This window comes from Rhinolophus ferrumequinum, chromosome 3 (genome assembly GCF_004115265.2).
Source record: "Rhinolophus ferrumequinum isolate MPI-CBG mRhiFer1 chromosome 3, mRhiFer1_v1.p, whole genome shotgun sequence".
Classification (NCBI taxonomy): domain Eukaryota; kingdom Metazoa; phylum Chordata; class Mammalia; order Chiroptera; family Rhinolophidae; genus Rhinolophus; species Rhinolophus ferrumequinum.
In genome coordinates, this window is record NC_046286.1 from 78693715 (window position 1) to 78715093 (window position 21379).

Consider the following 21379-nt stretch of genomic DNA (forward strand, 5'->3'; position numbering starts at 1 on the left):
CTTCCATAATTATTTAAAAGAAGAAATTCTTTATTTATAAAGATGTTTACTAAACTATTATCTATAATAGGAAAAAATTAGAGATAACTTCCATAACGATAGGGGAATGTTTGAGTCAATTATGGTAAACCATATCAATGATGTAAGAAACTATTAAAATAGGTACTTATAAGTACTGCATAATAGCATGAAAAGGGAAATAAAATGCAGACTGTATATTATTATTTTGTTTTGTTTCTGCAAATCAGATCTTGATTTATTGTTTTTTATTTTTTTTTGTATTTTTTAATTAGTTTCAGCTGTACAAAACAGTGTGATAGTTAGACATGACTGTATATTATATTTAAAGTATAAAAATAGTTTCCTTGAACACACCTTAATGTACTTCCGTGTATTTTGGACATAAACAGAGGGTTCCCTTTACGGGCAGATCAGTGAATGAAGCTGACCTTAATGATTTCGCTCATGAATTTTTCTGGTAGATCAGTGACTAGAGCTGACCTTGATGCCTCTCAGCACAGATGTGTGTAGTAAATCCCCACACATCAGGATTCGTGCCTTGGTTGAGTTGGGGTTTTCTGAGGTGCTGAGGAATAGTGGAGCCTTGGTGGGCTGAACTTGCAATGTAGTGGTGATGGGCAAATTAGCTGTCCCATGACAGTTCCTGAGTGAGGAAAAGCCACTAGATGTAGGAAACATGAAGGTTTTCTACTATCGTGAGGAGAGTTCCTTGAGTTTGTGGTATGGATAGGTGGTGAAAAGTGCAAGTGTTCAGGAAAGAGCTAATGACGTCTCCCGATATGATGTTCTGATTTGAGGGTTGGTGCCTGGTGGTGTATTCCTTTTATTTTGATATAAGCTGCTAGAAGGTTCTCTGTGTCATTTTTTTGTATTGAGTAGATACTGGTGTACTCCTAAGATACTTGTGGGTAGACATGGTAATTATTGGTAAAAGAGTGTTCTGGGTAGAGGAGTGCTCTAGATCATCGTAGGCAAATTATGAGATACTAAGAGAGATGATCCATTCATTATTATTTACAGCAGCTATAATCAGTTATTCTGTAATAGTACAGTTATTCTGTAATAGTACTTCAGTTGATTTTTTTCACCATATAATGTGTCGTTTTTTTAGTGACCTAAAAAACTGTTACCCATGTGGACATAAAAAATAAAAAAAGAATCAAAGTTGGAGTTATAATTGGTCTGTTCGTGAAGGTAAAACATCTCATTGACATAAAAGATGTGAACAGCTGTCTGGTGCAGGGGATGAATTTTCCCCACCACTGGGATGGTCACAAACATCTCGTGTGAGGATTTCCCAATAGTGTGCAGTGTTGGCTGCAGGAGTCCCTGGGCTTCTGGGGTACCATCTACTTGTAGGCACCTACTTGCAGGTCATACAATTCAGTAGAAGTAACCAATAGCCTGGTGGGGTAACCAAAAGTTTCTATAGATTGTGTTTAGAATTTTGAAAATACAGGAACTCTCCTTCAAATTTCCTGATAGGGGACTTTCTCTGCTACAGCGTATTCTGGTCCCAAACTTGAGTACTGAGTTTTTGAACTCAGATTCTGGGAAACATAAGATTTATCTTGGCAATTGCATACTTTTCTGACACCACAAGGCATTTAGTCAATGTGTTAGTTTTGCATATTTTCAGTTTTGTAAAATTCCAGCGGGGTATATCACATAAGAGAATATGGAAGGTAGTTGTGTATTTTAGAGCTATTTTGATTATCACTATGTTTTCAAAGTTGTAGTTTTTCTTATTTCATCAAATGAATGCCTCAGAAAATCTTATTAAATTACTATGTCTCTGAAGTAGTGTCTAAAATTCAAGTTAGTTGTATAGTTTCCATATAATATATTTGTTTCACATGATTAGCCTGCTACTTATTCAGCTACATGCTTCTCATGGTTCATTCTTTTCGATTTATTTTTCTCTTTGAGTGACCTTGTATTTCTGTAATTTAAACATTGCAGAAACTGCTTGGTTAGAAGTGTATGCTAACACTTGGTGGCGGAAGAAGACCATTTTCAAATCAAACAAGTGTCTTAATGCAGATCTAGATTCCTCAAGAAATAAATGTGGTCTTTTCATGGAGAGATCGGTTGTTTTTAATGCATAAGTTATTTCCTAGGCTTCTTAGACATCTTTCTTGATTTATGACTTTCAAATTGCTAATGTAACACTTAAACTATCAAAGCCATAGTTTATTAATTGGTGCTTCCTTGCAGCAGTTTATCAGAGTCAGACAATGAGAGAAGTTTGGAATGAAAGAAATGATCTTCTGTGAAACTGTTAGCTAGTTGTCCCTTGAACTGGTTTTGAGTGCAGAGTTTGATATGCACAAAGCAAGGATGGAGGGTGGTTGGTAATTGGACCATATGGTGAAGTTGAGTGGAAGTAGAGAAGAGGTTATAGGGCAGTCATCAACAGGAGTAGTAATGGAAAGTAGAAAAGGAGAGGGTGTGGATAAAATTCTGTTCTGATGGTACAATTAAGGGGAAAACCCAGTCCCTGAATTGTTTTGTGATTGAATATACAGGACCAAGATGGTAATGAAGTTCAGTTGGCTGAATCCCAGCCTTCTGCCTCCTTCCCAGGCCAGGACCCTCTGCTATCATCTTTCCTCACCTACTATCATTATGTATTCTTATGTGTCTATCAGCACATTTTCTTAGGAATTTGTTAACTAGCTTGGTGTAATTCGGCTGCCACTCACTTGATAATAGGCCTTTAAACCATTTCAAAACTCAGGAGTACTAGATTATTCTTTCTCAAAGGAGTCTCTGTAATAAATTTGAAGCATAAGTTTCTTGTTTTAGCTCTGTTGTTTAGTCCTGGGCAAATCTCATAACCTCTCTTAACCTCTGTTTACTTATAGTGAAAGGAGGAGCTTGGTCTTAATGACTCTTGACTCCTATGCTCTTCTGAAATGTCTACCAGGTAAGCATTTTGACCAAATAGGCTAATTTGGCTTCACATGGAACATTTTTTTTTTAGACTCAGATTGGCTTTCTTGTATGCATGGAAGGAGAATAACAGAAAGAAAAGGTCTTTGAGTACTGATAAGAAGATAGATGGTGGCAATTTAAATCTGTATTTTTCTACCTCTTCTCCTGGAAATCTTACAGAGCAATAAAGACAATGGGGAAAATATCACAAACCTCACTGTCAGTGAAACTAGGAGATAGAAAAATCTGTACCAAATTATGTGCAAGCATGTCCAGAAGCAGCTGGGACCAGCAGGACTTGCATGAAAATTTACTTTAGGGTGGGGAAGACTGTAGAGTGAGGAGCAGGCCTGTTGGTGACAGATCTCAGAAATCATCAGCAAATTTTCATGCCCAGATAGCGAGGGCTCCACTACACTGTACGAAGGCACAGAAAGTGTGAAAGGGGGACCAGAGGAGATGAATCACAGGAAGCACTACTTCCAGAAGCGGGGGGGAGTACCTCCAGATACAATGAAGGAACTCGTGGCTGGTGATTGAGAGGCAGAGCAAGCCAGCTTTTTCTGGGGCCCATATTATTAAGAATAGTCCATCACTAGCAAAAGAGGAGGAAGCCTTGAGCAGAGCAGTCTGGAAGGCTGCCACTTCCTACACCTGGTACCGAAAAGAAAGCACTTTAGACGCCCTTGGTATCCGTGAACCTTTATTATTCCAGACAAAAGTTTGTCTTAAAAAAATATCCTGGGCAGCCGGATGGCTCAGTTGGTTAGAGCGTGAGCTTTAAGTTTGCTCAATTCCTGCACGGGATGGTGGGCTGCGCCTCCTGCAACTAAAGATTGAAAATGGCAACTGGACTTGGAGCTGACCTGTGCCCGCCACCACTAGATTGAAGGATAATGACTTGGAGCTGATGGGCCCTGGAAAAACACACTGTCTCCACCCCCCAAAAATAAAAAAACTTAAAATATATATATATATCCTTGTTACAAGACAAAGCAAATTATTTTAGTAATCTATTCCTGACTCTTTCAATGCCAAATTACTTAATTACTCATAATTTTTAGTTGTTTTGAGTCTTTTATATTACCAGGTACCCTTAGATCTCAGGCTATATAGTATGGAATTCTCCTTGGATTTTTCTTATTTAAAATTCAGTAAATAAAACACATCACATCTTTTTTTAATCTTTTTGTTTAAATAAAAATTCTATGAAATCTGCTGTGAGATTGAATTAAAATTTCTTCTGAGATATTCTAGGTGCTGTTAGTCAAGTATGTCATCTATTGTGGGTCAAAGAGCTCTGTTTATACCTAGTGACTTCACTTAGGTTTCTAATACATATTTCACCTTCATGCTGTTGTTATTTCCATATATCGAAAATACTAAATAAGTAAGATTACCATTGTTTAGTGTTATCCAGGGAATGGATAACAGAATAAGGGAAAGGGCTTGTGTTCCTGAGCACCTTTCTTCCTTGATCCATTTCCTAACCTGTACCACAGTTAATGTAAATCTCAGTGTCATTATTGCTCTCCCACTTCCTCGCTCAGTTCTTGTGACAGCCCCTTATTGGGAGGGACACCTTTCTCTCTTAGGTAGGGCCTTCTGTCCTAAGTGGTGTGCAGGGAATATGTCTGGGCAATTGAAGAAGACGAGATAGGTGAAGCAAGGTGTTCTGTTGAGATGGGGAGTGGGAGGGAGAGGAAGGAAGAGTGTTGAAGGGGGGAGAGTCAAGGAATTTGTGCATATGAAAGTGGGAAATTAAGCAGCTACTAGATGAATGGGAGCGGGATGAGCTACAGAAGCTCCCTAGGTCTTTCTTGCTTAACATTCCAAGGCTAGAATTAGTGTACAGATGAACCTACACTCTTTCGCCAATGTGCAGTCCCTTTTACAATACCTAGGTGTTTAACTCTCATTTGGATTGTATCTGGGGCTATGGATGATTGTGTCTGTCTGTAGATAAGCTGACCAATTTAGGTAAATGGCTCCATATTTCTGACCTCTATGCTAAAAAAAGCAGAACTCATTCAACCACAATGTAAGTATGTAGCAGTATATAGGTCAGTGTTATAGGACAAGCTAAAATGGTTTCTAAGGATTTTTCTGTGAGCTTATTTCTGAATGATCTTCTGCAGAACAACTTCATTGTCCTATTTCATGGCTGCGATCCTGAGACTTTTTTATGCCAGTGGCTAGCTGGCATTGCTTAATGTTGGAAAGTTTTGATTAGAAGGGAAGATACTGCACGGAAGGAGGAAAACAGATTAAGTTGTAAGTGTATAGATCATATTGGGTGAGAAATGTTGAGGTTGAGGGATATTTTGTGTTTATAGAACATAAATTCTTTAGTTTATAGAAATAAATGGTTAAGTTGATGAATTCACGAGAACATTATTTGCTCCAAAATTATTTGTCATTATTTGCTCCAAAGAGCAAAATGTTAGGAAAACACATGTGATGGGGAGGAATAGGCTGTGGTTTGTTTACATGTGAGTGACCAGAAGACTGTGAGCCAAGAACACACTGAAGTTTGATCAAGGAGAGTTAAAAGTCCAGCTGAGATTGAGCTGTATAGAAAACATTCCTGGAAGCCTTAGTTATAAGACTCTTCCTTTGTTTCCTCGTGATGAGAAAAGCCACATGCCAACATAATAATACATTATATGACCAAACTGCATATGACCTGTCCTGTCATACCCTAGAAGGCTTGAGGGGTAATGGAGGTTTTTGCTGAGTAGACAAAGAATGAGCTTATATGGGAGTAGGCTGTATTGTGAGTGTTCCAGTGAGCCTGCAACCTAGAGAACCTGTTGGGTACCATTGACCTGTTACTTCTCTAGTTCGTATGTCATTAGTCAGTATGAATGAACTAAATGTTTGTGGACTGAAGCCATGCTCTTCCTTTGTTTTGTTTGATGCCAGCACCTCCTGGAAAGAAACTCCAGGTCCACAAAGCAATACAGCCTATTGTCTGGGTGGCTTTTGTGGAGTGGCCTGAGTTGTTAGAAGCTGTATATCACCTTCGTCTGTGACTGCTTTCCTTTCACGTGATGCCACCAGTGAGCATTCAGCCTCTCTTAAAGTGCTTGTATAGGGAGAAGGAGATTAAAAACATATAGCTCTAGCAGTGAGGTTTCTACCTATTAGTTGCTGAAAGATGTAACGTTATAAATGTTCAATGCGATGCTAGGATAAAGAGTTTCTACTTTTCCTTTCCTCAAAGCCACAAGATTAAACAAGGCAGTAGAGCTGAAAGCAAGTTTTTAAATAGAGGGCTAAGGAGATGGCCTACCTAAAGAACTTTCTGGTGTGCTGCATAGATGCTTCAGCATAACATAAAATGAAGAATTGAGAAATGCTGTATACTTAAACCAACAGCTGGATTAAAAAGTCCGGGCGATTTCTGCCAGGATTTTACTTGATTATCTTTATATTAGAAATATAAGAAAAGATCTTTTTACAGGATGGATTATTTGGATAATTTTTTTCTGTGTATAAGCAGCATCTATGAATTCTCATCTCCTTCTATGAAATTCATTTAACATAGACATGTAATTCTCACTTGATTTATTAACATTAATGCAGAATATTAGAAGCAGGTATTTTAGGATGCTAGAAGATTCCTGAAATAATTTTCACGTTGGTTTTAAAAATATGATAGAATATATGATCATATCTTAAGTATGATTAATATTCTTAGAATTTTCTTGTTTTCAAGTAAATAGTGAAGAGCTTAAATATTGCCAATCTGTTCTTTTCAATTTACTGTGTTTTCCACTTATCCCTAATCTGAATCCAAACCCTATCTCTTACAAGCTGTATGTCCTTCTATAAGTGACCCAATTTCTCAGTGATTCAGTTTCCTTCTCTGGGGAGAATATGGTACCATTCTCATAGAGTTATTGTGATTATCAAATGAGTTAAAAGTTCTTAGAGCAATGCCCGTACATAGTAACTACTATGTATTTTCTATTATGGTTATACAGACAGTAGATAGCATCAATTTTTTCAGATTGGTTCAAAACATGAGCAAAGTACCATTGTTTTTGCTGTCACTTTTCATCACTCCTTCCTTTTTTATCTCTAAACTTACGGACAGGCACTAGACAGAGTGTCAGGGCCTCAACCAGGGGGACCAGGCAGAACCCAGTTCCATAAGCTGGCACAAGAGTGGCGGAAAGAGGAGATGGGAAGGCTTCTAAGAGCTTCTCACCCAGGGGTGCTGGATACTGGATCTGGTCACCACGCTGTTCCAGAGCCCATTGGCTGGTGTGGTGAAGGCTCCACTTTCCATCCCTGTCAAAAACAGGCTTAGGTGGAACTGAGCCTGAATGGGAAGGGCCTCCGTCATCCCGACTGAGAGGGGCTGAGGGAGGACTGCAGCTGAGGAGGTAGTCAAGGGGTCTTAGTGCAAATCATAGTGAAAAATGTAGTTATGCCAAGAGATGAAGAGGTCATTAAGAATTATAAAGTAAGAGAAGGCCCATGTCAACATATAATGGTTTGTATCACCAGTATGTAACTTTTCATCAGGGGCAGTGATCATAAAAAGTGATTTTAGTTTTTTAACCAATATCATACGACTAAAGATGCATAACCATTTTCCACTTACGAAAATGAGTGTAAAAGATTGCTATTTCTCTTTAAGCAGCCCAAAATGACAAGCCAGTTTGGCTTGGCTCTTAATTGACCTTCTGAATTTTGGTATCAAATCATTATCACAGGAAATGTACATTTCTTTTATAGCCACTGGATGACAGGAATAAACTATTGGAAAACAGCAGAGCTCTAGGCATGTCAAGCTTACCATCAGTAGGATACATAATCCCTTTGTCTGATATGCAGCCTGTTTATATTTTCATTGTGGAAGCTGTGATTATTATAAAAAGATAACAGGTCACAATGAAAACTTATCTTCGGTTATAAAAAAGCCTTAATCTTCTTAATAAAATTGGCATTTCATCATTCCTCTGATCTCAACAACTTTTTCACGGAGGTTAAAGATGGATAATAAGTAATTTATCTTTCAGAACCTTAAGAGAATGATTTCCACATTCAGATTGGTGACTAATGTGAATTTTTGTATTTCGTGGAGCTTTACTTCCTGTATTGAAAATAGAATTGAATGCATAGTAACATAAGTCTGAGCCCTCTTTGGTACATATTAAATTATCCACATCATTTAGCTAAATGTAAATGATATGGTGAGTGCTTCCTGAGTAAATAATTTCCATCACTTATCAGATGCAGCCATTAGATGATTCTAAAAATACTACTTATCATGCTTTCAGTGACATTTTTTCTGTGTTGGCTGTTTAGGTGCCAAGTTACAATCAAGAGTGAAGTTCCTCAGGGTTTCATGGTACACTGTATTAGAGGTTGTCAACTACTTTGAATATTATTGATAATTCCCCCTAAACTGTGACTAAAGCTAGGCCAAAAGGAAGTGAAATTTCAGTCATTTCTAATGATTAATGAAGACATTTGAAAAGTTTTTCTGTTTGATATTTCTTGCCACTGATTTATTGTTTCAAAGTCTGATATCTTGTATTTAACTTCTGTTTTCTCTTTCCGTGTTATGTTGCATTTGATCAGTTATGTTGGGTACAATTATAAATGTGAAACCCTTAAAAATATACTCTGTCCCTGTTAGGCCCAAGACAAAAATAATTTTCACACATAGTAGTAGACCAGGGGTGTCCAAACTTTTTTCCACGTTTTTCACCAAGGGCCACATGCGGTAAAATACACAAACAGCCGGGCCACTCACTCAAGGTGAAGTACGTATTGCCTCACCTGGTTTATTTCAGTAAACTAAATATATCTTTGGAATTTGCTGCGGGCCAATTAACAATGGATTGCGGACCGCAGTTGGCCCGCGAGCCGCAGTTTGGACACCGCTGTAGTAGGCAATCATCAAGCATATTCAGAATTCCAGGGTTGAAGCATTCTTAGCGTGGTTTTATTGAAGATACTCTACATATTATTTGTCTACATTTGAAATAACCTCAACTCTCTTAGCCTTTATAAAGGTCAATTTTTCTTGGCTTTGACCATTTTGTGATTTTCTTTGAGCTCTCCTAATATGTTATACCTCCATCGATCTTTAAATGACAAAGCCTTGGAAAGGGTATGGCCTATGAAGAAGGGAAACAGAATAATCTGGGGGAGTTTAAAACCTGGAAATCATGCCATCACCCAGCCTTTTTTAGCTTTAAAATATAACCTTGCAGGGTGATTTCTCTGGGACTATTTTGGCAATCCAATGATCCATTCAGAAAATAGGAGACTTCGTACCTTTATTCTAAAGGAGAACCAATTTTGATGTATTCATTTATTTTCTTAGAATGCTAGTCCTTTTTTTTTTTATTATGAAAGAAAAACAGCACCTGCTGCAGTTGGATGGAGAGAGATTCAGATAGATTTTCCTAGAAAAGAAATACATTGCCATGGGACAAAGAGCCTGAAAAAGCGAAATATACTGCCAAATGAAAAAGTCCCCAGAGAACAAAGATCATGCTAATATTATATATCAGACAAAGCAGATTCTTACCTATTTCTAGATATTTTATTATTGAAGATGTTTTCTAATCAGAGTTTATAATTTTAATGCCTCTTAAGTCCTCATGCCTCTTTGAACCACAGCTCTCTCTCTAAATTATGAGTTAAAAAATTAATTCCATTTCACTCTCTAGTAAAAATTAATTCCTTCAGGCTCATGTTAGAAGTTATCTGTGAACACTTCTTGCAAAACAGTTGGTGCTTCCTTTTTCCTAAAATTACATTAATTCACCTAGCATTTTAGTCTGTCTTATGTTTCCCTTATTTCTTACTTTAAAAAAAAAAGATGTCTTACAAAACTGAAATGGAGATTATAGTGAGTGTGTAGCCAGTGCTGGTATTGGTATCTTGAAAACTTAAGGTCTTTCTTTTTCCACTAAGTTATCACTAGTCTTCTGTCTGGTCTAAGGGACTGATCTCCCTCCCACCCCCAAGTACACACACACACACACACACACACACACACACACACACACATTTCACTGTTTTAAGCACTCTTATAAATTCACTTATTTAGTCCACATAATACGTTGAGGTAGGTACTATTATTAACCTCCTTTTATAGTTAAAGAAACCAAAGTGAAGTAACATGGCTGAAAAATGGCAGAGCCAGGGTTTGAACTCACAGTCTGACTGTTCTCAGCATTACTTAGCACAATGCTCTACTGTCTCTGTTGAGGCAGTCTACTCACAAATCAGAAGAAATCCACTCGATTTCATTCTTATTGAACCCTGAATAAATAGCGTTTGATGTTGTCAACACCCTCTTCTTGAAACTTTATCCTCTTTTGCACTTGTGGCAATGACTTATTGAGCATGGCTGCATGTCAAGCTCTGTCCCAGGCACTGGCGGCATTTCAGTGACTAAAAATCAGACAAAAATCCTTTTCTGTGTGGAGCTTACATTCTAATGAGGAGAGACAGATAATGACAGACAGCGAAGAGTAAATACAATAAAAGAAATTATATACTATGTTATGTAATGGTAACATAGGTGGGAAGTGCTGTGGAAAAGTACACATAAATACACACAAAGAGAGAAGGGTAGAGAGGATCTGGGAGTATAAATTAAATGATAGTCAGGTGAAGATCTACTAAGAAAGTAGCATTTGAGCAAGGAATTAAAGGAGATGGGAGATGGGTTATGAAGATATCTGAGGGAAGAACTTTCCCCAGGAAGAGGGAAGAGGAAGTACAAAGGCTTTGAGGTGGGCTTGTGCCTGGTCTGTTTAAGAAAGTGCAAGGAGGTTAGGGAGGCTGGAGAGGGGGAAGTGGAGAGGAGTAAGAGACCCAAGAAGTTCAGGGGGACAAAACAGAACCTTGTAAGCTGTTCTGGGGAATTTGGCTCTTTGAGAGAAATGGCGACCCTTTGGAGAGTTATGAAATTAGCTCGTTATCAAATAGTTCAACCACATTTCTATAAAAAAGAAAAAGGACTTTGTTTTGCCTAGGAAAAACAAAATGTATAACAAAATTATAGTAGTAGCAGTTTGGGGTGATTTGATTTAAAACTTTTTGTTTTTATACCTCTATTTTACTTTTTCTTTTTTTGGCAGTACATTTTGTGACTAACAAGGGAAAACATGTATGTTAATTATGCTTTAGTAAGGTTTATATAAGTATAATCCCTGAAAATAATATATAACATAGAAAAGACTTGAAAAATATACACCCCAGTGTTAATCATGTATTTAATATATATAGCAGAGTCATGAAAGATTTTTCTTTTCTTTTTTTCTAGATTCTTCATATTTTCTAATTTTTAACAAGTGACAAGTATTGCCAGAGTAATATTAAAAAAATGATGACTTGAAAGGAAGGGTTCATACGTGGTCAGCAGTAAACTTTGTAAAGTACTCGAGTGTATTGTACCTTTATCTTATGGATGAAAACACATTTGGGGACTATGAGACTGGGTGCAGGACTGTTTGTATAGCACAGGGAAGGGGAGTACATTCTTCCTCTTTGGGGAAACTACAGAAGTACCACGGGCATCCCACTGTAATTTTTCAACCAGCCCTCTTCTGCTATGAAAGACACAAAGAGTAAAGAGGAGGGGTTGGGTAGAAAACTTGGAAGATGCACTGACTCCCTACGCCAACCCAAATAACCTTTAATTGTGTTTCAGATGAGTCTTACATAAAGAGTTTAAGAATTGCATCCATCTTATTAAAACATTTTGCACATTATAAAATGTCAAGATAAATACCACTTTTTCAAAAGTCACCCATTTCTCCACTGTTGTTGGAAAAATTACTCTTTCCTTGATATCTCAAATTTCAACTTGATACATTGTTTCTGAAGCTTAAAGAATGTGAGGTTTTGAATGTTGCCAAATTTAAACTGAAAACTCGAACATTTTTTTAAAATACAACTCATTCTAGGCAGAGAGACTTTAAAAACAGCTTTACAACAATTTTATGGTACCAATTTTCAAATGCCTGTAAGCAGTAACTGTATACCAAAATGTAATGTCAGATTCTAAATAAATGATACAGATACGAACTGGCTGCCTAGATGAAATGACTGATTGATGTGATCATGTGATTTTGTTTTGTCATTTCAAGGGAGTGAAAAAAATAGACCCCAAATTATATGAAAAATTTATCAGTCACAGATTTGGAGAAGAAATGGTCCATCGCATCGATCTTTGCTCCATGGTAAAGAAAAAGCAAAGTAATGGTTATTATCACTGTGAGTCTTCAATTGTGATTGGTGAGTGCCTTTAAAAGTACCTGTTAGCTTTATTTTGATTTCTTTGGTCTCATTTTATTTTGGAAATATTTAGGACTAGTTGTATATGTTTTTCTCAATGACATATTTTCCTATTAATAAATACTATGTTTTGGGAATAATACATTGAAAATTTTGTGGGACATATTTAGTATTCATATGTATCAGTCAAGATTTCAGTATGTATACAGTATGTATACTTTTTCTACTTTTGTGCCTTAAAAATCATTATAATGAAGTCTTGAAATGTTGATTCAAAATGCGTTTCAGTTTAATTTTATTTCATGAATATGGAGAAAACATTTTCTCCCGTGAAGGCTTACATGACCACACGAGGCATTATCACGTTTGCTGTTCTTAATTAGGAATAGAATGTCCCAAGCACAACTTTCACTCTGAAAAGAGAAAACCTTTGTAGGTGGCCTGCAAAGATTGAAAACTTGTCCTTCAGTTTTTTTCCCTAAGGGAATCATGTTTTGAGGGGAAACAAAGATTCATACATAAATGCTTCTACCATTTAATCAGGGAGATGGTATGTGATGAGACGGACTTGTACACAATTACGAGTGTCATATGTTTCCAGGTGAAAAGTGTGCACACCAAATGAAAATTTTTTTAAAAACCAGAACAGGGCTATCTCTCATCATTTGCAATGTGACTATATTTCAAAGGAACCTTATCTGTTAGGATTCAAATTTACTATGTCAAATTAGACACTATTCTTACAAAATTGTGAACTTGAAGACAACCTAATTTGTATACTTTTGAAGTAATGTGAAAATTCTCAAGATAAATACATGCTTCTAAATATTTCAAGATCTTCAACCAAGAGAATTTCTCTACACTTCAGCTTGAAGAATAACTATGGAAATATATGTCCTGAAAGAATCTTAGCACTGAAGTTTATTAAAGCACTTTAAAAAATGTTCAAGAGACACAATTTATTTCCAAGAGAAGTCATCATCTTACCTTCCAGAGATATTAGCTATCTTAAACAGAAGATATTCAGTATGTCAGTTGAATTTTATGTTCTAAAACATTTCAAATATATTTTAAGGAAGATTTTTGTGTTTTCAGAATCTTTTTAATGTTTCCAGAGCTGTCTCCCATTGAAGTGTTGATGAGGACCAAACATTTCTGTTTAGGTTCATTGCAAAAGGCAAATTTGAATCCTTGTGTAATACAGATTTTTGCTAGTAGCTTTCCGTATCTTCTCTGTAATTACTTTAGGCCAAACTTTAAGGAAAACTAAGTACTTCATTGTCTCATCTACTCCCACTCCCAATTAAAAAAATAAACAAAAAAAGCAATATGTAAATTTTACTGAAGATAGTATGGGACTGCGTAATACATGCTTCACCTGTATTGCAATTAGACAGCTCTGTGCCGCTCACCCCAAATCACTTGTTCTAGCCTCTGAATTTTCTCTTTTGTTGCTCTTTTCCAGTTTTGTCTCTAAAATTCACCCTATTCTAGGCAATTTCTTTAGATTTTTTTCCTTAGGCTTCTTTATCTCTTACCCCTTTCTAATTCAGAGCAATTTAGCTTCTTTCAAACTTCACCAATCTTGTATCCTTATATCAATAATTTAATGTTATATTTCAAAAAAAAGGCTTTTTGCCCATTACAAATACTGTTTTTCTGTCACATTTTGTGACATATGAACTTGAAGATAATCGCTATGTCTAAAATTATAATTATTATGTTAAAATAATCCAAATTTGATACATACGAGAGTTCTTTTATTTGCTATGGATAATTATTGATTTTCTTGATCTTGCCCGAGTTTTGTAATAGAATTTTTAGCAGGTTTCAGGATACTTTCTTTGTGAGTTTTATTTCTTGATCAGATTTAATTAGTTTACAGTGGTTTGGTTTCTCTTTAACTTGATCCTAACTCAAATTTAGTGCCTGTTTCCTGAACCTTGAACCTTTATTTTACTGTATGTGTTAATAAAATGGGACAGAGTTCAGATCTTAAGATATTTTGTATTCAGAATTCTAGGGTAGAAGTTGGATTTCAAGGACTCTGGAATCAGAAATTGTTTATAAAACTGTGTATATAGGTACATATGTGAGTTTTTCTGGGGAGAAGATTTACTAGGTTTGCATATTTCCTATCTCTTACTTTGTTAATGGTGCATTCTTGGAGAAGGCTAGATCCCAAATCACTCATTTTCTGTTCAACTGTCTCTGTAAGGCATTGTGTGTGTGTGTGTGTGTGTGTGTGTGTGTGTGTGTGTGTGTTTAATATCAATGACTATATATGCTTCACTTCTAAGATTTCCAATTGATTTTCTTTCATATTTTCCTATTCTGTTCTTTGCTTCACAGACGCTCTTCCTTCATTTATCTCTTGGAGGATTTCATTATAGTTAATTTTTGACATTCTTTTCATGTTTTAAATCTTGAGTTCCTTGGGTATAAATTCTTCTCTTTGTTGGGTATTTGGTGGTACGCAGTTTCCTCTGGTGCGTTTTAAGTTTTTTCGAGGGCTCATCTTATTGTGCATGTTTCCTCCTCATAACTTCATGTGTGGTTTTGCAGATGTCAGCCGTAGTCCCACAGGGTACACTGCTCTGATGAACTGGGTTAGGAACTGTCAACAGCAAACCATCCTGGTCCATAAAGAGTTGGAGTTCATTCTTCTTGTGTCTCGTACCAATTTGTGAGGTTTTTAAAAAGACTAACAGTAGTTAGCCCTTTGTCTTCAAATATTGGCTTCAAATATTTTCCAGATTGTGTTCTGCGTTTAGTTTTGATCACAGAGGGTTTTTCACATTACATTTTCAAAATTTTGTTAAATTACAAATTTAAAAAGTTCTGTGATTTCTCTAATTTTTATGACTAAGGAAAGTCATCTCCGTACCAAATATTGGATACATATTCATTTATATTTTCTTATAGTTTTTTTTTCTTTTTTTGCATTTGAGCTTTTAACCTACCTATTCTGATCAATAATATAAGTACTCAGCCACAGAAATCCAGTTACCAAAAGTGGGTCCGAAGTAGGGATTTAGTTTTAAGAATATGTTTTTATAATTTTTTTTATATCCCACCAACCTTAGTTTCTGTTCCAAAGATCACAAATTAGCAGCCTTTCATGTTGTACTTGACTGGAACAGGGTGTTTTTTTTTGTTGTTTGCTTTTCTATTTGAATAATGTGCCAACATTGGGGTGATTTTTTGTGAAAAATCTGGTGTTCTGATCCCTTCTGAACAATCTGAAAATGTAGCCACATTGGTCACACTCTGGCATGGCAACAATTTCCTGGATGTGCTAGAAGGCACACTGACCTTGAATTGAAAGTAGCTGCCTTTTGTCAGTCCTCTTACACTGTTGTTTGTATTATACAGTTTTCTTGACTGTTCACACTACCTATTTGGCTCCTGAAGGCACTAGAATTTGGACCTTCTGCCAGCTGTTGTTCTCTGTATCTGTTTTACATTTCCATGCTGAGCATTTTCCTCTTCATCTTCTGCCATCTGTGCCTTTACGTGGCATGTTAGGGGAGTTTGCTAGGATATGGAGGTAACCTTCATCTTTTCAGATACAAGAAAAGGTACTACATTTTAGTTCTTTTATAATCAAAACTTTGGGTGATACTATGCCTACTTAGTATTGGGCTACAACTCCTTACAAACTGCCCTCAACCCCCACAACAAAAAGGGGAGAAAAAAAGCAGGAATGAAATATGGTTCAGATATCCTAGGGTGGTGAAAGCTGTTCTCTGTGAGCTACTTACTGGAGTTGGGTGAATTAATTTTGTGATGTAGCTATGTTCCACTTATATTTCCTTAGGGAAGGTAATTGACTAAATGACATCCTTTGTAAGACTGATGAGCAGTTTAGTGTTTGCAAAAATTAGTTTACTTTCACCTGTCAGACTTATAGGAGGCAGTAGGGAATTTGGAAAGGTCTAGAAGGTATTTTTTTTGCTGGCCAGTGTAGTGCTTTATAATTCCTGCAAGCAGAGGTGGGAACAGTGGTTCTTCTGGGATTGCCAACTGTTTTTTGTTTAATAATAATTCACCATTAAGTTAGTAAATGTTATTGAGTGTGTACAATGTGTATATGCCTCTCTCTTTGGTATCATGACATACAGAGAAATATGTGACATAGTCCTTAAGAGTGATACAGAGTCACTGAGCAGCTGAGATTATATCTGAGAAATGGAGAAGGAGGAGGAATAGATGAGTAGGACTTGGTCCGTAGCAGTAATGGGCTTTGATCGGAAACAGTGGAAGAGGTTTATACTGTTACCTTCTAGGAGGGTGGGGGGATGGGGAGTGGCAGAGCTCGGATAAATAGGATTAGATTGAGGAGCAGACCGATGGATAACAGAGAAAGGACGATTTCCAGGAGCAGTAGGTATGATTTACGGGGGGAGAGAAGCAATGGACCGGGAGGCGGGGCAGAGGCAGTGCTAGTGGTGGGCGGCGCATTGCAAAGGCTGTAGTGATGGGGTCCGCTGTGTGGTTAGCTGGGGAAGCTGCAGAGGAGCCGGTGCTCGGTTTATGTGTTTGAGGGGTTGGTGAGGGCTGTAGGAAAGGAGATGGGCACAGTCACACACACAGAGGCAGTGATTGTGTGATAAAGGCGACTGAGGAGATAGATGTACGAAAAAAGAGGGTGAAATGTAAAACTCAGCATAATGACACAGGACTGGACCCTAAAGGTAAGACCTTCGATTAGTTTTCAGACTGGAGCACAGAGGCAACGAGAGGGCTAGGGTTGTGCCAGCCATAGGCTCAAATAGAAGCAAACAGGCCTGCACAGATACGGTGATAGAAGAGGAAACGTGCCATATCTAGTCAGGCAAGATACAGTCGTCACAGCTACGGTCAATCCAGTGCCAGGCCGATAAGACCAGCAAGATACCAGACTCAGACCTTAAGGCTGAAACTCTGTGGAGAATTGTGAGTGAGGTGAGTCAATGAATTCATTCTATCCAGATGTCCCTGCTTTTTGAGAATCACCCTTAAGAGACCTGGACAGCTTAGATCAGTCTTGTCAGTCTTAAAATGCTTGTCATCGTCCATCCAGTGATTTCCAGTAGTTGTATCCAGGTGGTGGTTCTACAGAATGAAAGGACTTTTGGAGTTGCATATGGGGAGACCCTCAGCTCTGACTTTGGTGTCCTAATCTTCAGTGCTGCTTCACCCGTAGGGGCCAGGGCAGAGCGCCAACAGCTCTGGATATTGCCTGATTTCAGTTATGTTGGACATGGGGTTCTTCTTTGTGGAAGAGAATACTGTCAAGTGTAATTGACTCATGAGTTGATGCAGCAGGAAGAGGTGGGGGGAGAAGGAAATCAACAGTTTATTTCACTGAATGGAAGGCATAGCTAGGACAAAAATCTCTGTGCTTGCTAGAATCCTTAAATCTTAGCCTTTGTCAGATCACTTATAAATTTTAAAAGTGTTTAATTTAAAAATGTTTATATTGCTTAAATGCCATATGCCCATGTAGAGGTCAACTTAGTGGGTAGCAATATTAGGGATAAATATGTGCTTGAATGTCAGTTTTTTTTTTACGTGACTCATTTACTTTTTGCTGTAGAAAAAATGCAATTCAATGAATGATTTAATGTCCTAATAACGTATAAGGCTACTCTTTTGTTGGGTTATAAATTCTTTTAAAATATACTTTAGTTCATTAGTTTTCAAAGCTTGGACCATAAATCGCTGGCAGTCCCTGAGATACTTTTAGGGGTCTGTGAGGAAAAATGATTTTTATAATGATATTAAACCATTATTTGCCTTTTCCATTGGGCTAACTTTTATGCTAAAATGTTTAGTGTAACATTTTTACACTAAAGGTGCAAAATCAATGGTGGGTAAAACTGTGTGTGGCCAGTATGAATCAAGGAAGTCGCAATTAAAAAAAATTTTTTTTCTTTAACTTAAAATTTATTGGGGCGACAATTGTTAGTAAAGTCACGTAGATTTCAGGTGTACAATTCTGTAATACATTATCTATATCTCACATTGTGTGTTCACCACCCAGAGTCAGTTCTCTTTCCATCACATATTAAACCAAAAAAATTTTTTAAAGTCAATTTCACATAAGAATATTCTTGCTAACTAGTAAAAATTATTATTTGTATTTAATCTTAACCTTTGAGAATGTCTTTTTAATATTCTGTATAACAAACAAATAATAATCTGTGAACCAAGCATAAACACTTCTGCTGCGTATTGACATAGGAGGTTGACTCAAGGAAAAGCACTGTGATTGTTTCTGCTGTGAGCTAAAGTAGCCACTTTTGTTCATCGTACACCATTTTTGTCTTGAAGAACGACTGACAGACAAACTATCATGTTTCACACTTGAGTATCTGACAAATATTTTTTTGAATATAAATGAACCTTTCCTATCAAGGACAGCTGACATTATTTACTTTCAGGCAAAAGTAAGAATTTTGAAAAACTATTACCATGAGATTGACAGTTTCCTAAAATTCAAAAACTTTTTCCTATTTTTTATTATAGAAAATTTTGTACATAAAAGTAGAGAGCATAGAGTAGAAAAATGAACTCCATGTCTCAGTTTGCTTTTATCTACCTTACTACTATTTTTACTTTATTGAGGTATAACATATATAAAACTTGCACATATTTAAAGTTGTACACAAAAGCAGTGGTGGGTAAAACTCTGCATGGCCAGTATGAATCAAGGCAGTTGCAATTTAAAAAAATTTTCAAGTCAATTTCATGTCATATTCATGCTGAGTAGTAAAAATTATTGATGAGTTTTTAACATATGTATACACCTGTGAAACCACTATCACCATCAAGAGTATTACATTTCCATCACCCCCAGAAATTTACTTCTGCTCTTTTGCAGTCCATACTTAAAAGACTTTCCTAATGAGATGGGGTGATATTAATGAATTTTTTTGTGATGTTATACAATGAAATGTGTCAAAATATGGAAGATGTACATAACTCAATGAATCAATATTTTTTAAATGAATAATGCGTGTTGTTATGAAGACATGCATGGATAAAAGATCATCAAGATAGTAAAAGATTTGACTGTAAAGACTACGAAAATTCATTGATAAGTTTTAAGGTTCCATATTGTAACTGAACTTTAAGAAACTACAACTTGTTGAGTTTTGGTATCAAAGAAGATTATCCACAATTATCTAAACTGGCTATTATTTTCCCTTTTCCAATTATATATATTTTTTGTGAGACTGGAATATTTTATAGTTCAAATGAAACAACATATTGTAATAGATTGAATGCAAGATCAGATATGAGGATAAAGCTCTTTGATTAAAGCAGACATAAAATAAAATTGCAAAAATGTAAATTAATGCTATTCCTGTCATTATAAAATTTTTTAGTTTAAGAAATATAGTTGTTTTATAAACATTTATGATAATTTTATTATAATGGGTTTATTATTGATATTTTGAAATGAATTAATAAATACATTTTTAAAAATTCTGTTTTAATTTCTAATGCAGTAAATATTGATAAATGTAACCCACATAAACCAAAGCTCTTGGTGGAGGGGGAGATTGTCAGAAAACTTTAAAAGTGTAAAGAGGTCCTGAGGCTAAAACATTTAAGAACTGCTGCTCATCTCCATCAAAATCCCAATGGCATTTTTTAAAGAAATAGAACAAAAATCATCAGATTTGGATGGACTCACAAAAAGACCGGGAATAGCAGAAGCAATATTAAGAAAAAAGGAGAAGGCTGGAGGTATCATACTTCCTGACTTCAGTTTATATTACAAAATGACAATAATCAAAACAGCATGGTATGAACAGAAAAACAGACCACAAGCCAATGGAATAGAATTGAGAACTGAGAAATAAACCCACATATATATGGGCAGATAATCTTTGACAAAGGAGTCAAAAACACACAATGGAGAAAAAGAAAGCCTCTTCAATAAATGGTGCTGGGAAAATTGGAAAGCCACATGCAAAAGAATGGATCTAGGTTGCTGTTACCATAACAAAATTAACTCAAACTATACCAAAGACCTAAACATAAGACTTGAAATAATAAATTGCATAGAAGAAGACATAGGTAGTAAACTTATGAACCTTTGGTTCAGAGAGAATTTTATGAATTTGACCTTAAAGGCTAGAGAAGTAAAAGCTAAAATAAATCAGTTGGATTATATCAAACTCAAAAGCTCTGGCATAGCAAAAGAAATCATCAACAAAACAAAGAGGCAACTAACCAAATGGGAAAAGACACCATGTTTCCCCGAAAATGAGACCTAGCTGGACCATCATCTCTAATGCATCTTTTGGAGCAAAAATTAACATAAACCCCGGTATTATATTGTATTATATTATACTCAGTCTTATATAAGACCCAGTCTTATATTATGTAAGACTGGGTCTTATATTAAAATAAGACCGGGTCTTATATTAAGTTTTGCTCCAAAAGACGCAATTAGAGCTGATGGTCCAGCTAGGTCTTATTTTCGGGGAAACACGGTATTTGCAAACAATGCCTCTGATAAGGGGCTAATATCCAAAATATATAAATAACTCATACAACTCAACAAGAAAAAACAAACAATCCACTTAAAAAATGGGTAGAGGACTTGAACAGACACTTCTCCCAAGAAGACATACAAATGGCCAACAGATTATATGAAAAAATGCTCAACTTCAGTAGCTATTAGGGAAATGCAAGCATAGACAATAGATTTAGTGGTTACTAGAGGGTAAGGGGGAAGAGAGTGGTAGATGAGGGTAAATGGGATCAAATATGTGGTGGTAGAAGGAGAACTGACTGGGTGGTGAACACACAATGGGATTTATAGATGATGTAATACAGAATTGTACACTTGAAACCTATGTAACTTTACTAACCATTGTCACCCCACTAAACTTTAATTTAAAAAAGAAGGCAGTAATTGTTGATAGATAATAGTTATTGTTATTTTATTCATATATATATATATATATATATATATATATATATATATATATATATTTTTTTTTTTTTTTCCTCTTAAAGAAGTCCCTGTAACATTCCTTGTAACACTGGTTTGGTGAGGGTGAACTCCTTTAGTTTTTTTTCTTCTCTGGGAAGTTCTTTATTTGTCCTTTGTTTTTAAATGATAGCCTTGGTGGGTAGA

General features: G+C 36.2%; 1 protein-coding gene across 26 annotated transcripts in view; it reads left to right on the forward strand.

Annotated features, from left to right (window-relative positions):
- AKAP7 (A-kinase anchoring protein 7) overlaps positions 1-21379 on the forward strand; it is a 117482-nt gene that overhangs the window by 48221 nt on the left and 47882 nt on the right. For 17 of the 26 annotated variants that reach the window (XR_004422652.1, XM_033102498.1, XM_033102501.1 and 14 more), the window contains exon 7: positions 12090-12237. The exons of the other annotated variants lie outside the window; for them this stretch is intronic. Coding sequence is in view for 16 of the 17 variants with exons in the window: in XM_033102498.1 (XP_032958389.1) it covers positions 12090-12237 (148 nt within the window). In the remaining variant the exon portion in view is untranslated. The remainder of the gene's footprint in view (positions 1-12089; positions 12238-21379) is intronic. 26 annotated transcript variants of the gene reach the window in all.